The following is a 14,401-nucleotide window of genomic DNA, read 5'->3' as shown; positions in this document are numbered from 1 at the left end:
GGCTTCAAACCAGTCTGGCGTCTTTTTGGTCTTCTTGCCAAATGTGGACAAGGCGGTGTTATGAACAGCGTTCTTGAAATGTTCTCATTGTTCAGGTGCATTTGCATCAGCCGGGCCTGGAAGGGTTTCCTCAAGGGCTTGGGCAAATTCCTCCATTTTTCTTTGATCAAGTGTCTTGCTGATATCAATACGTGTTCTTCCTTTTTCATCTTTGCTCGCAGTTTTACTCTACTACATACCAGGGAATGATCAGTATTGCAATCAGCACTCTGGTAACCGTGTGTGATTGTAATATTAGGAAGGCTAGAACGTCTAGTGAGGATGAAATTTAGCTGATGCCAATGCTTCGATCTTGGATGTCTCCAGGAAACTGTGTTGAAGCTTTGTATTAAAGAACATATTGCTGATACAAAGACCATAATACATGTAAGAGCAAAATTCCAGCAAGCCATTAACCATTAGGATAGCTGTAGGAATAAAATGCTCCATTTTAGAATTAAATACAGAATGGAAGAAAGTAGGCATTATAGCAGTAATTGAACAATTTCCAAAGAATTGGCCATGTTGGTCTCAGAAAACTGGCAATATTAAAGGGAAAAAGGAAATGCAGAGGGACAAAATATTGTGGTACCTTAATGGAACATGTCTGAACAAGTAGATTTTGATCTATGAGAGTTCACATGAAACAAATCTGGTATTTAAAGTGTCACAGTGTTTTGCCAGTTTTCTTTCTTTTCATCCTTTAATTTTGCCGCACTTTTGAACAATGGTTTAAGCAAACAAACCAGAACATACAAGAGACTAGAAGAGTTCCCCTGTGTGGGGTTACACTTCCTCTGAAAACACAGGTATGCGGTTTGGGTGTGTTCCTGGATTTATGTCTGAGCCTAGATGCCCAGGCTTCAGAGGTGGCCAAGAATGCCTTTGCACAGTTGAAACTAGTGCACCAACTATGTGCATTACTTGAGAGGTCTGGTTATAGTGACACATGCCTTAGTTACAGCTCGGCTGGATTACTGTAACTTGCTATATGGGGGTCTGCTGTTGGGAAGTGTTTGGAAACTTCAGTGAGTCCAAAACATGACAGCTTGATTGTTAATTGGGACTGGTTATGGGACATACAGCAGCTCCACTGGCTGCCAATCCATTTACCAGCACAATTCAAAGTGCTGGGTTTAATCTATAAAGCTCTAAATAACTTTGGTCCAACCTATCTCAAGAATTGTGACTCTCTTTATGAGTCTGCCCAAGTCTTATGATCAGGAGAGGCCTTCCTCTCAGTCCCACCACCTTCACTGGTGCCTTTGGTGAGAAATGGGAGAAGGTCTTTTCTGTCACTACTCCCAGACTCTGGAACTCCCTCTCATGGGAGGCTAGGGTGGTCCCGTCTTTGCTGTCCTTTTGCAAGCAGGTGAAGACCTTTTTGTTCAGGCAGGCTTTCACTAACTGACTGACTGACTGAGAGAGTTTTTTAAGTAGATTATAGAATCATAGAATAACAGAGTTGGAAGAGACTACGGGAGCCATCAAGTCCAACCCCCTGCCATGCAGGAATTCCACCAAAGCACTCTCGAAAGATGGCCATCCAGCCTCTGCTTAAAAACTTCCAAAGAAAGAGACTGTATCACATTCCGAGGCAGCATATTCCACTGCCAACGAGCTCTGACTGTCAGGAAGTTCTTCCTGAATCTTCCTGAGATTCACGTGGATCTCTTTTCCTGTAGTTTGAAGCCATTGCTCCTTGTCCTAGCGCCTGGAGCTGTGGAAAACAACCTTCCTCGACATGAATCCCTTCATATATTTAAATATGGCTATCATGTCCCCTCTTAACCTTCTAAGGCTAAACATTCCCAGCTCCCTAAGTTGCTCCTCATAGTGCATGGCTTCCAGACCTTTGACCATTTTGGTCACCCTCCTCTGGACACATTCCAGGTTGTCAACATCCTTCTTGAATTGAGGTGCCCAGAACTGGACACAATACTTCAGGTGAGGTCTGACTAAAGCACAATAGAGTGGTACTATTACTTCCCTTGATCTAGATTCTAGAGTAGACGCTATACTCCTATTGATGCAACCAAGAATTGCATTGGCTTTCTTGGCAGCCACATCAGATTGCTGACTCATGTTCAGTTTGTGGTCTACCAAGACTCCTAGATCCCTTTCACAGGTACTGTTGTCCAGCCAGGTGTCTTACATCCTATATCTATGCAGTTCATTTTTTCTGCCTAGGTATAGGACCTTACATTTCTCCCTGTTGAAATTCATTTTGTTAGTTTTGGCCCAGGACGCTAATCTGTCAAGGTCATTTTGAATTTTAATCCTGTCCTCTGGGGAATTAGCAACCCCTCCCAATTTGGTATCATCTGCAAATTTAATCAGCATACTCTCTATTCCTTCATCCAAGTCATTGATGTTGAATAGCACAGGGCCCAGAATAGAACCCTGAGGCACCCCACTAGTTACCTCTCTCCAGGATGAAGAGAAGCCATTGGTGAGCACCCTTTGGGTTTGGTCAGTCAACCAATTACAAATCCACTGAACAGTAGCATTGTCTAGCCCACATTTTAGTAGCTTCCTTGCAAGAATATCATGGGGAACTTTGTCAAAGGCCTTACTGAAACCAAGATATGCTACATCCACAGCATTCCCTTCAGCTATCAAGCCTGTAACTATCAAAAAAAGAGATCAGATTAGTCTGGCATGACTTGTTTTTGAGGAACCTGTGTTGACTTTTAGTGATGATAGCATTGCTTTCTAAGTAATAATAAACTTTAATTATCTGCTCTAGAATTTTTCTAGGAGTTGGTGTTAGGCTGACTGGGCGATAATTATTTGGGCCTTCCTTTCTTCCCTTTTTGAAGATAGGGACAACATTTGCCCTCCTCCAGTCTGTGGGAACTTCTGTTCTCCAAGAATTCTCAAATATTACTGCCAATGGTTCTGAAATGACTTCTGCCAGTTCTTTAAATATCCTTGAATGTAATTTGTCTGGCTCTGGAGACTTGAATTCATTTAGAGTAATGGTTGCTGTAGGTTTTTCGGGCTCTTTGGCTGTGTCCTGAAGGTTGTTCTTCAGAACACGGCCAAAGAGCCCAAAAAAACAAACAAACACAACAACCATTAGATCCCGTCCGTGAAAGCCTTCACAAATTCATTTAGAGTAGCCAGATATTCTTCTAGTACTTCTCTACCTATTCTGTGCTGCATTTCCCCCACTATATCACCTGCTCTTTGCCCCTCAGGTTGAGCACTACTTTCCTTTTTGGAGAAAACTGAGGCAAAGAAGGTGTTGAGAAGTTCAGCCTTTTCCCTGTCCTCTGTTCGTAGTTGGCCATCTTCTCCACACAGAGACCCTCTCATTTCCTTGTTTTTCCTTTGGCTGCAGGCATAACTAAAAAAAGCCCCTTTTATGTTTTTAATCTGTCTGGCAAGCCTGAGTTCATTCTGCACTTTTGCTTTTCTTACCTTTCCCCTACATATACTGGTTATTTGCTTTTATTCCTCTTTGCTATGTTCCCCATTTTTCCATTTATTTAACACTTAGCTCGGTTGAAAGTTATTTAGTTAACCATTCTGGTTTCTTTAGACATCTCCCATTTTTCCTTCTTATTGGAACAGTTTTAGATTGTGCCTTTAGTATCTCCCTTTTAAGAAATTCACATCCATCCTGAACTCCTCTTTCAGTATCTTTGTCCATGAAATTATAGCCAGTAATTCCCTAAGTTTACTGAAATTGGCGTTCTTAAAGTCTAGAATGTGTGTCTGGCTGCACTTGGCTTCCCTTCCCACTGTATGATAAATTCTAAGAGAGTGTGGCCACTCCCACCTAAGGATCCCCTTCTACCCCATTAACAAGGTCATCCCTGTTGGTTAAGATCAGATCTAAAATAGCTGATCCCCTTGTTACCTCTTCCGCCTTCTGGACCATGAAATTGTCTGCAAGGCAAATGAGGAATTTGCTGGACTTTATTCTTGGCAGAGTTTGACTGTCAACATATATTGGGATAGTTGAAATCTCCCATTACTACTGCATTCTCCATTTTGAATATGTGGACATCTGCTCCAGGAAGGAGCAGGATATTATGTCCAGAATTATGTCTTTTTTACTTTTAAATGTTTTTAGTATTGATTCTGTTTACCATTTTTGACATATTTGTTTAATCGTTGCTTAATATTTGTATTTTTAGTTTTTAAATGTTGTCTTTTTAATGATGTAATTCTCCTTGCATCTTTTTAAAGGTGAGAGGTTAGGTAAAATATTTTAAATAAATAAATAAAATTGCATCTGATTAATGATGACAGATTAAATGTGGAAATGTAATGTAATTGAACAGCTAGAAGTTAATGGAAGAGCCATCCATATTAGCACTCAGTTCCCAGGGTTATCAGCACAGATTAATCATTGGAACTAATTGCTGGTGGGAGGGAAGATAATGAATTTTGTTTTATATATTTTGTTATCTCATAGTATTTAGCATTTACTTCAGAGATGGTTTATTAGAGGGAGTTCAAACTAGATGTTTTTAATTATTCTTCTACTTTTTAAGTTTAGATGGGTGCGCCACACCTTGTTTCAACTGGATTCTATCTAGTCACAGAATTTAATTCAATTTATTTAGATACTTTACTAGTGTCCCAGTACTGCTGATGTATGAGGAGTGAAAGACTCTTGAAGAATTTGACCTAGATTGGATATAGTGAGTCTGAGTTTTTTCTACTCAGCAGGACACTTTTTAAAACATCTCTGGTTGGTCACATTTAGTGGTAAACAGATATGCAATGTCATGCAGTACCAACTTCGTTATTTTGCTGTCCCTTTTCACTCCCGCGTTTTCCATATGACGTTGAACATTAGAAGGTCGTTGTCAGTTACGTTCTGGACAGTTTAAGGAAGTCTTTTGTTTCTCGTACTGCTATATAAATATGTATAGAATCCCATATATATAGAAACCCATGAGGCCCCAACCTCACTCTGAAAGGAGACCAGAGACAATAAAGAAGCAACAGAGAAAATATAATGGAGAATTTATTTTCTGTGTAAAATATATATATATATTTAATATATATTTTTTCTGTTATATTTTCTCTGTGTTGATTCTTTGTCTCTGGTCTCCTTTCAGAGTGAGGTTGGGGCCTCATGGGTTTCTCTTCTTGATTTATGTTCACTAGCGGGGGATAGAATTGCTGAAATATTGCACTTTGCCTTCTGTTTTAAATAACTCTTCTACTTATTTACTTCCTGACTCACAGGGACTGTCTCTGAAATATAGAGGAAGTACCAGGGCCAGCCAACTAACTGGTCATGTGATCTAACTCCTTGCAACACATTTTCCTAGTCTGAAGCTATAGTCAAAGAAATGGGGCTGTGGATGTATGTTCTAGTGGTGGTGCTGGGGCCAGGGTCCCTAAAATTCCAGGTAAGAAAGGGGAAAGACACAATGGGAGGGTGTTTCTCAAAGTATCCAGGGAAATTTTAGTATTTCTTTATTTGTTTTTGTAGCCCACTCTCCCTCTACAGTTGATCTCAGAGTAAATTTTTCATTGCATCTTCCCAGCACCCATCCTCAGCCTATTATTCTGCGTGTTATAAGAGGGCTGACTGCTTTATTACAGTACTGGACTCCGGTGTGGTCTGATTACCTGGGAAGTCCCCAGTATCAAGTATATCCCTTCTGTTTTTAAATAAAATTCTCTACAACCAAGAAAACTCGTATTTACTAAGTGGGGGAGAACCGCTACATGCTGAGCTGCAAAGCATATTGGCAGACCATACAGCAGTGAGGAGCAGCCTGTAGTGCAAACAATTTCAGAGGCAGAACAGATAAAGGGAATGAAGGCAAGACTTGTCTCTCCATACATGCATTTGTGTGCCTAGAGATGGGTGTAAATACTGGCAAATAGAGGGAAAGCATAGCACTGGGAAAAATTCTGGAATATCATTCAACAAATGAGCCTAATTCAGAACTACATGGGTAGTGTCTTGGAGCTTTTGGGGGATGTTGGGGGGGGTTACACCTCCTGAACCTCAGGTGCAAATTCTGACTTGGACATTGGATTTGATTTTGCAAAATTTGGAATGGGATCAGGTATACACATATATGTGAAGGCACTTTTAGGATGTATTGTAAAACATGTCTATATCCACCAGATTGCACTTGGGAACACATTTGGTGCATACTTACATATATATTGTACATGCCACATACGTACCTTGCTTTGTTTAAGCACTGATATTCTATGAGTCCTGGAAGTCTCTGCAAAACAAGCACACAGCAGAGGTATCCCAGAGAACAGTCAGTGTTAGTTTTAACTTCTACCCACAGACAAGGCTTGCCTCTTCACATCTGTTCCTCCTAGCTAGGTGTTGCATTTCTGTATCAAACTAACCATGTTGTCTTTCCCTGGATACCAGGCCACCTCAGCAGACCGTTCCTTCAGCATTGATTATACTAATAATTGCTTCCTTAAGGATGGTGTTAAGTTTCGCTACATCTCAGGCAGTATCCATTACTTTCGTATTCCACCTGCCTATTGGAAGGATCGGCTTCTCAAGATGTACATGAGTGGTCTCAATGCTGTGCAGATGTAAGTGATCAGAAGTGGAATTAGGGCTCTATTGTACATCTACATGGTTGCACTGAAGATACTCCAGCCTTTTCTATGTAAGGTCTTCACTTTAGACTCTGGACAATTTTCGAAGTAGAGGTTGTTCACATTGAGCTAAAATGGGTTTGAACCAAGTAGTAAAGGCCTGTGGTCATATCAAGACCTAAAGCATCTTGTAGCTGGTAGTCAAAGTGGGCAAGACACACAGACATATACAGGTCTGTACCCTATCAAGTATACAAAAAAGGCAGTGAAATAAGAGACTGATTGTTATTGCCACCTTTCCTTTATGTTCGAAAAACATTTATGTCAGTTTGATCCCAATTTGAAAACTGGGGAGATACAAGTATGTTCATCCGCTGTCTTATTCCATCTCATCTTTAGTGATATAGTAAGCAAAGGATGTCAATGTACTAAAAAGGAAAAAAAAGGGGGAGGGATTGGGGCCAGAGGTATAAGAGAGTGCCTGTTTATTCACAGATGTTTCCTAGGGGATATGCTTCTTGTCCTAGATTATTATTCCAGACTGAAATATGTACTTTCACCCCTCAGCTATGTGCCTTGGAACTATCATGAGCCATTACCCGGTGTTTACAATTTTGCTGGTGATAGAGATTTGGAGGGATTCCTGGACCTTGTGGCCAACTTAGGTCTTTTAGTGATCTTGCGACCTGGACCCTATATCTGTGCTGAATGGGAAATGGTAAGGGCTGTGCAGAAGATTCAGATTGGTTATGGCTTACTTTCAGAGTTTATCCCACCCACCCACATGGTTACTTTCTGTATTGGATTGGCATTTTACTATCTAAAACACATTTATTTATTTATTTATTTGATTTTTACCCCGCCCCTCTAGACCATGTCTACACATTGATATATAATTCCATGGGACTTATTTCATTAGTTAATTGGAGAGATGAGCGCAGAAAAAATCTGCATGCCACATCCTTTACTTACAGACATTGATTTATAAGAGTGGCTTATCTTACCAAGATGATGACCTACTGACCTGGTCAGAGAAGGAGCTTGTGCCACTCAGCACATACCTGATCCATCTCCCACCAATCAACACATATCTGATCCTTCTCCCACTCCCAAGGAGTGACTTCTATCCCTCCCTGCCAATTTTAGCATGAGGAGGTTTAGCATATAAAAGCCCCTTTGGTTGCTCACATTGTGATAGCTCTTGTGCCATATGAGGGAGTGGTCATCTGTATAGTGCCATGCTTCAATAAAGGATAACAGCCAGCTGGACTTGGGGGCTTCCCAGCACATGTCTCCCTCATCAAGCTTCCTTTTGTTGTAATGTATCATGCTGTGTCCATGTCAGCCTCTGTACAATAAACCTTGTAAAGCTTTCTGTCTTCATCAGAAGTCACATAATTAATTTTGCCTTTTACCACCTTAGGCGGATAGCCCAGCTGCGGTCCTATCTTGATGTGGGGGCCCTCACTACCTTAGTACATGCGCTTGTAATCTCAAGATTAGACCACTGTAATGCGCTCTACATGGGGCTGCCTTTGAGGCTGCTGCGGAAACTACAGGTGGTGCAGAATGCTGCGGCCAGACTTATCAGTGGCGTGAAAAAATACCAACATATTTCTCCCACTCTGGCCGCACTGCACTGGCTGCCCATCCGTTTCCGCATCGACTTCAAAGTGCTGATGCTTTCGTATAAAGCCCTAAACGGCTTAGGGCCTTGATACTTGGCGGAACGCCTTCTTCCACCAAGTTCTACCCGTGTCACTCGCGTGAGTCAGGAGGTGAGGCTGAGGAGCCTAACGCCGAGGGAGGCCCAGAAAGAAAAGACAAGAAATCGGGCCTTCTCGGCGGTGGCTCCTCGCCTCTGGAATAACCTTCCCCCTGACATTCGCGCCGCCCCCTCGCTGGGTATCTTTAAAAAACAATTAAAAACATTGATGTTCCGGCAGGCCTTCCCCACCGCCAATTCCTGACCTTCCCTATTTTTCCTTTGCCCTAGTCTTCGTTTCACTTTGTTCTTGCCTTTCCCCTACTTTAAAATTGTATTAATTTTTATTGTAAATTGTCATTGTTGTAAGCCGCCTAGAGTGGTCCTATGTGATTCAGATAGGCGGGATATAAATTAAATAAATAAATAAATAAATAAATAAATAAATAAATAAATAAATAAATAAATAAATAAACAAACAAACAAACAAACAAATAAATAAATTAATTAATTGTTGGAATTCAGCCTAGTCCAAAACCAGTAATTAACATACTACACTCTCCTTTGTATACTAGTTATCACTTAATTTTTCTTCATGCTGAGCTGTATATTTTTCTTCCCGAAGCTGCCAGAGATTCAACTTATTTTATGATAATAGATCTCAAACCTGGTTTTGCCTCTGTGGATTTTTACTTTCTGATGAGTTTCACTATTCCTTATTGACTGAACTAGACTGTAAGGATCTCCACAGTCGTATCTTATTTTCAAGGGTGTTTCTTTTTCTTTTGTAGGGTGGTCTTCCATTTTGGCTGTTGACAGAGCCAGATATTGTCCTACGCACATCTAATCCAGGTAAGATGGAACAGCTTAATCAGAGGAGTGGTTCTGGTGCTCTCAGTCTGAACTCTGTTGATGAGGGTGAGGAATGTTTTCCTTCAGATGTCACTGGACCCTATCTGCTCCAATGAATTAACAGCTGGGGATATTGGGAGTTATGGCCACAATTATTAAATCTTATCTTAGAACTGTATTTGGAATTGGTCAGTGGTGGCCTAGTTTTTAGCTAAGTAAGTTGATTTCTTCTTTTAGATTTCCTGCAGGCTGTGGACAAATGGTTGGGTGTCCTGCTCCCGAAAATTAAGCCACATCTCTACCACAATGGAGGCAACATAATTAGTGTCCAGGTGCGTGCAGCATTTCACAGGCTCTGCTTTCTAGAGAAAATGTTGGTAGCAGCAATGCAGTGGTAGCTGCATTGAAAATGGCAGTGGGCAGCTATTCTATGTCCATCCATCTTTGGCCTAGGAAACATTCCATAGGAGGCAATAGGAACAGAGGAAGGCACAACAGCACTGATGGACGGCAGCTGGAGCTTGGCAGGGGCTGGGGCAAACTGGGTACCAAACAAGAATCATGCACATTAAGCCATTGCTTAAGACCTGTCACACTATTAAAGCTGTTCAGATGCACTTGTACAAAGAATTGTCCCTTCAGGTTTGAGGGCTCTGAGTCACAATTCTTTAATGCCTGCTGTTCTCCAGGCAGGTGGAGAATGAATACGGGAGCTATTTTGCCTGTGATTATAACTATCTGCGCCATCTGCTGGCTGTCTTTCGTTCCTACCTGGGGGAGGAAGTTCTGCTTTTCACCACGGATGGCACCAAAGAGTCTGAGCTCCGATGTGGGACATTGCAAGGGCTGTATGCCACGGTGGACTTTGGACTAGGTAGCATCAACTTTCATGGGGTTGGCAGGAGTCAGGAAGGAATCTTATTTTGACACCTGCTTTTTCTATGCCTTTTGACAGATGAAAACGTGACAGAGGCATTTGGGAAGCAACGAATATATGAACCAAAGGGCCCACTGGTGAGAACGCCTAGTCTTGTTTTGTAGAAAGATGGTATTCTATCTCTCCAGTGATGCTCCCATGTCTGAAAAGAATCAAGTCATGCGTCTTCTGGGCCATGCTCTGGCTTGTTTCCACCTCTCATGTTGCCGTCTCCTTTCTCTAGCAACTTCCAAGGTGTTCAGAGAATCAAGAATACTCAGGAATACCCTGTTTCCCTGAAAATAAGACCTAATCTGAAAATAAGCCCTAGTATGATTTTTTAAGGATGCTCGTAATATGAGCACTACCCCCCAAATAAGCCCTAGTTAAGTGAAACCCTGCCCTCCATCATTGTGCAGCAACCAGAAGATGACATGACTGTAAAATAAAACATCCCCCGAAAATAAGCCCTAATGTGTTTTTTGGAGCAAAAATTAATATAAGACCCTGTCTTATTTTTGCGGAAACACAGTATATTTATCTCAAGTGATTGTTTAGTTAGTGCTGAGGCCAGTGGAGCTTGCAGTCCAGAGGTCTTGACAGGTTGTAAGCTTGTACTACCTCAGTGAAAGTACATTAATTATTCCTGCAGGTCATTTAAGAAAGCACTGTCTTTTTGTAGGCACTTCTGAGGGTCCTTAGCAAAGCTATTTAGCAGAATATATCATTCCAGATTGCAATGGAAGCAGCTCTCACAATGAGTAGACTGTCTTGCACATTACAGATAAGAGATTTTTATCCTATACAGCAAGATTCCAGTATGGGGGTGAGGAATATATGGATCCATGGATCCATATTTATTTATATACAATAAATAAATAAAATAAAATAAAATAAAATAAAATAAAATATAATATAATATAATATAATATAATATAATATAATATAATATAATATAATATAATATAATCTATCATACTGCATCACTCCAAGTCTTCAAATTGGCTTATCTGCTGCTGTTTTAGAAGTATCTATATTCTGCTTTCCTCCTAGGTCAATTCTGAGTACTACACAGGCTGGCTGGACTATTGGGGTGAGCCACACTCCACGCAAAATGCTACAGATGTGGCTCAAGGCCTACAGAAGATGCTAGAATTGGAAGCCAACGTCAACATGTAACCGTGAGACCATGGGGGAAGAGTGGGCAGCAGGGTACACATGATAGGTCATATGGTAGAAAATAGCAGGACGCCCTCCTAGACACAAACCCTTAGCTCTTTGCTTCACTTTTCCTATGGTTAAATCTTCCTGTTGCCCTTAGAATGCCTGCGTATATAGCAAGATATATTATCTTTAGCCACTTAATGTAGTTCAAAAACATTCTCTACAAAATGAAGACTAAGGTACATGCTCTCAGACATTACATTGGGCCATATTCTCCTGCAGTACCATTGTAAAACTATCACCCATTGCTATACAGTAGTTCCCATTGCACACCATCCCCTTCTGCTACCTGTCATGGCTCATTACTTGGATAGCAGGGGGAACCTTACACTGTTTTCTGGCTTTGCAGGTATATGTTCCAAGGAGGCACCAACTTTGGTTATTGGAGTGGTGAGTTTCTGGTTCTTTTCTGTTGCTGCCTTAGCAGAGACTAGGAGAGCCTAGCCTCTGGAGAGACAATGGAAGTTCCTGATTGGGGGTGGGGGTGGGCAGTAATAAAAGAGGCAACATGCCTTGTTCTCACATGCTTTTCTATCCAGGTGCTGACTACAATGAAAACACATATAACCCCATTACTACTAGCTATGACTATGATGCACCTCTTTCAGAAGCTGGAGATCCTACAGATAAGCTGTATGCTATCCGAACAATTATTAGCAAGGTAACACACACTTGTAACATTGAGTATTGAATAGACGATAAGGAGATGCTCTCTAACATTATTTAGGAATGGGACTTTAGTGAAAAGAGAACAAAAGAGACTGTTTTTTTATTTTCGTCTTTTTTTTTTTGCTTCTTTCAGAAAAACAGTATCGTAAACCCAAATAAGTTATTCACAGGAAAGAAGGGTACACAAAAGTCTCATGCTGTTTTATCTTTACCTCTTTTATTTATTCTTTCTTTTTTCTTTGTCAAATTGTTTGGACATTGCCCAGGAAATTTTTCATTCAATAGTGTTGTAAGTGCTGCTGTCAGCAGTCAATCAGAATGTCCAGGAGCATGGGGTGGGTGGGAATCCTAAAACTGAAAGGGCCTGGATTAATTGAAATCTAATGGGAAGCGTACTTTCAGTTGTTCTTGTGGGAGTCTGTGTGCTAGCTAACTAGCGTCTGGTATCCTCCATCTTGTATTGAGCTGCCTGACTCTATGCTTGCTTGGATGCTGACACAGAAGAGAAAACGTTAGTGATAGGCAAGAGAGAAATCTCCTGAAATTCTGGTCATTTTGGTTGGGGGTCCTTGAATGTATTTTCCACCTTGTTTTTAAACATTTTGCTTCCCCCCCCCCCGGCATGTGTGTGGCAGGGTGCACTTTCCCTTTTAGACTGATATTTTTTTTAAAAAAACGTGTTATTTGGTTAATTCTTTTTGTATTTATTCTGTTAAAGGTGTATATTTTATGGGTTTACTTTTCTTTCTCTTTTCAAACTTTTATTTCTCTTGTACTATTGTGGAGTATATCTCGTTTTCCCCCTCTGCTTCTTTAGAATAATTTTAAGGGTTCTTTGTTGACTGCTTTGTTCCTGGTTTTTTGGAGTAGTGTTGTGTGTTGTAGCGGATGAAGTTGCAGACTAGGCTCAGGAGATCTGGGTCTGGATATATGCTTGGCAATGGATACTCAGTGATACACTGGGGGGACTAGTAAAACCACTCCTTCACTGTTTTTGAAAACTCTTTTATGATCCTGTACATTGATCCCATATAACACCCATAGAGCTTTCAGGTCAAAGCCAGTGTGAGCACAAATGGGAAAAATGAAAGGATCTGAAAGGGTGGTCCCTCTCATTATTAATGAAGGGACTGGTACATGAAAGACATGAAAACAAACAAAAAAAAAACCCCAATCATCCAAAAAACGAAATCAAAACAACCATGGAAGTTTTTGCTGTGCACATCCCTAGTGCTGTTGCAAAACCCACTGTAATACAAACACACACACAGTCACTGGGATCAGTTGAATAATGTAAAGATCAGGAGATCTAGTTCATTCTGTTCACAACATTTAGAAATGGAGGAAGAAAATGTGCACCCATTCAAGACACCAGCATGGCTGTGCTTGGCAGAAAGCTGTTTTGTAAGTTGTTTCAAGGAGCTAATGGAGGAGCCCTTGCAGGGATGGTGGCCTAGTCTGAGGATCATGCTCAATCCAGACTAAGAACTGCTCTGGCCCTTAGATGGATAATTGCTTCCTCCATCTAAAATTATGTGCATGTTGTTTCAGTTGCTACTATTGGCTTGGGCAGTGACATGTAGTTGAGTTTTAATAGCATTTTACCTTTATTGAGAAAACTTTTAAGACAAAGAAATTCAAAATGGCTTTAGTTGTGTTACTTATTCTTCCAAAGAGTTCTGAGTGGCCTACAAGTGTGACGCGAGTTTGTGCTACACTTCAGGTCTCTTTGTGCTACATTTCACATACTCCATGTGGTGCTGCTGTCATGAATGCTCAGCTCCTTTAATTGCCATTTTTAAAACTTCAGTTTCAGGTGTTGCCTGCAGGACCAATGCCACCTCCCACCCCAAAGTTTGCATATGGCTATGTACCACTGCCAGAGGTGAGTTGCATCAGAAGACCATTTTTATAAATGGATGACTTTGGCTGGTGGTAAAATTCTTGGTCCTGTTCCCTCCATGCTCCCTCCTTCAGTTTACTGTACTTTTCAACTATCGGGTGTCTGAGCAGAGACGAGAGAAGGTAATGCATGGGTCAAGAAACAAACTGGTGAGGAGATCAAAGGAGCTGAAGTAAGAGCTGAGGGAAAGAAAAAGAACTTTCCTGATAGCATTTAAGTGACAGTGGTGCCTCACAAGATGATGTTAATCTGTTCCACAGAAATCGCTGTCTTGCGAAAACATCGTGTTGCGAAACCAAATTTCCCATAGGAATGCATTGAAAATTAATTAATGCGTTCCTAGGGGAATTTTTTTTTTAAAAAAGGAACTTAATGGGTAGGGAGCTAGGGAAGCACCATGGGAGGACTGGCAGGGGGTCCCCTCCCCACAATCACCAGCTTTGGAGGTCCCCCACTAGTCCTCTGGTGGTGCAGGAAAAGACTCCAAAGTGCTCTAAAGCGGGTGCGGGTGGTTTGGGGGCACCCCCACCAGGGCTCTGAT

At 41.2% G+C, this 14,401-nt stretch overlaps 1 protein-coding gene across 6 annotated transcripts in view; it reads left to right on the top strand.

The window, feature by feature from the left end:
- Positions 1-14,401, top strand: part of GLB1L (galactosidase beta 1 like) — a 32,278-nt gene that overhangs the window by 3,956 nt on the left and 13,921 nt on the right. For 3 of the 6 annotated variants that reach the window (XM_020792036.3, XM_020792034.3, XM_078383453.1), the window contains exons 2-12: positions 5,251-5,417; positions 6,413-6,585; positions 7,159-7,309; positions 9,088-9,148; positions 9,386-9,480; positions 9,842-10,022; positions 10,104-10,162; positions 11,118-11,239; positions 11,638-11,678; positions 11,828-11,949; positions 13,768-13,842. In XM_020792036.3, the coding sequence (XP_020647695.3) occupies positions 5,358-5,417; positions 6,413-6,585; positions 7,159-7,309; positions 9,088-9,148; positions 9,386-9,480; positions 9,842-10,022; positions 10,104-10,162; positions 11,118-11,239; positions 11,638-11,678; positions 11,828-11,949; positions 13,768-13,842 (1,140 nt within the window). In that variant the 5' untranslated portion in view covers positions 5,251-5,357. Of the gene's footprint in view, positions 1-5,240; positions 5,418-6,412; positions 6,586-6,693; positions 7,310-9,087; positions 9,149-9,385; positions 9,481-9,841; positions 10,023-10,103; positions 10,163-11,117; positions 11,240-11,637; positions 11,679-11,827; positions 11,950-13,767; positions 13,843-14,401 lie in introns of those variants that run through there. The other 3 variants (XM_020792040.3, XM_072985331.2, XM_078383452.1) reach the window with 3 other exon arrangements.

This window comes from Pogona vitticeps, chromosome 1 (assembly GCF_051106095.1).
Source record: "Pogona vitticeps strain Pit_001003342236 chromosome 1, PviZW2.1, whole genome shotgun sequence".
In the NCBI taxonomy this organism is placed as follows: domain Eukaryota; kingdom Metazoa; phylum Chordata; class Lepidosauria; order Squamata; family Agamidae; genus Pogona; species Pogona vitticeps.
The sequence above is the reverse complement of the archived record's forward strand: the minus strand, read 5'-3'. Positions and strand labels throughout refer to the sequence as shown.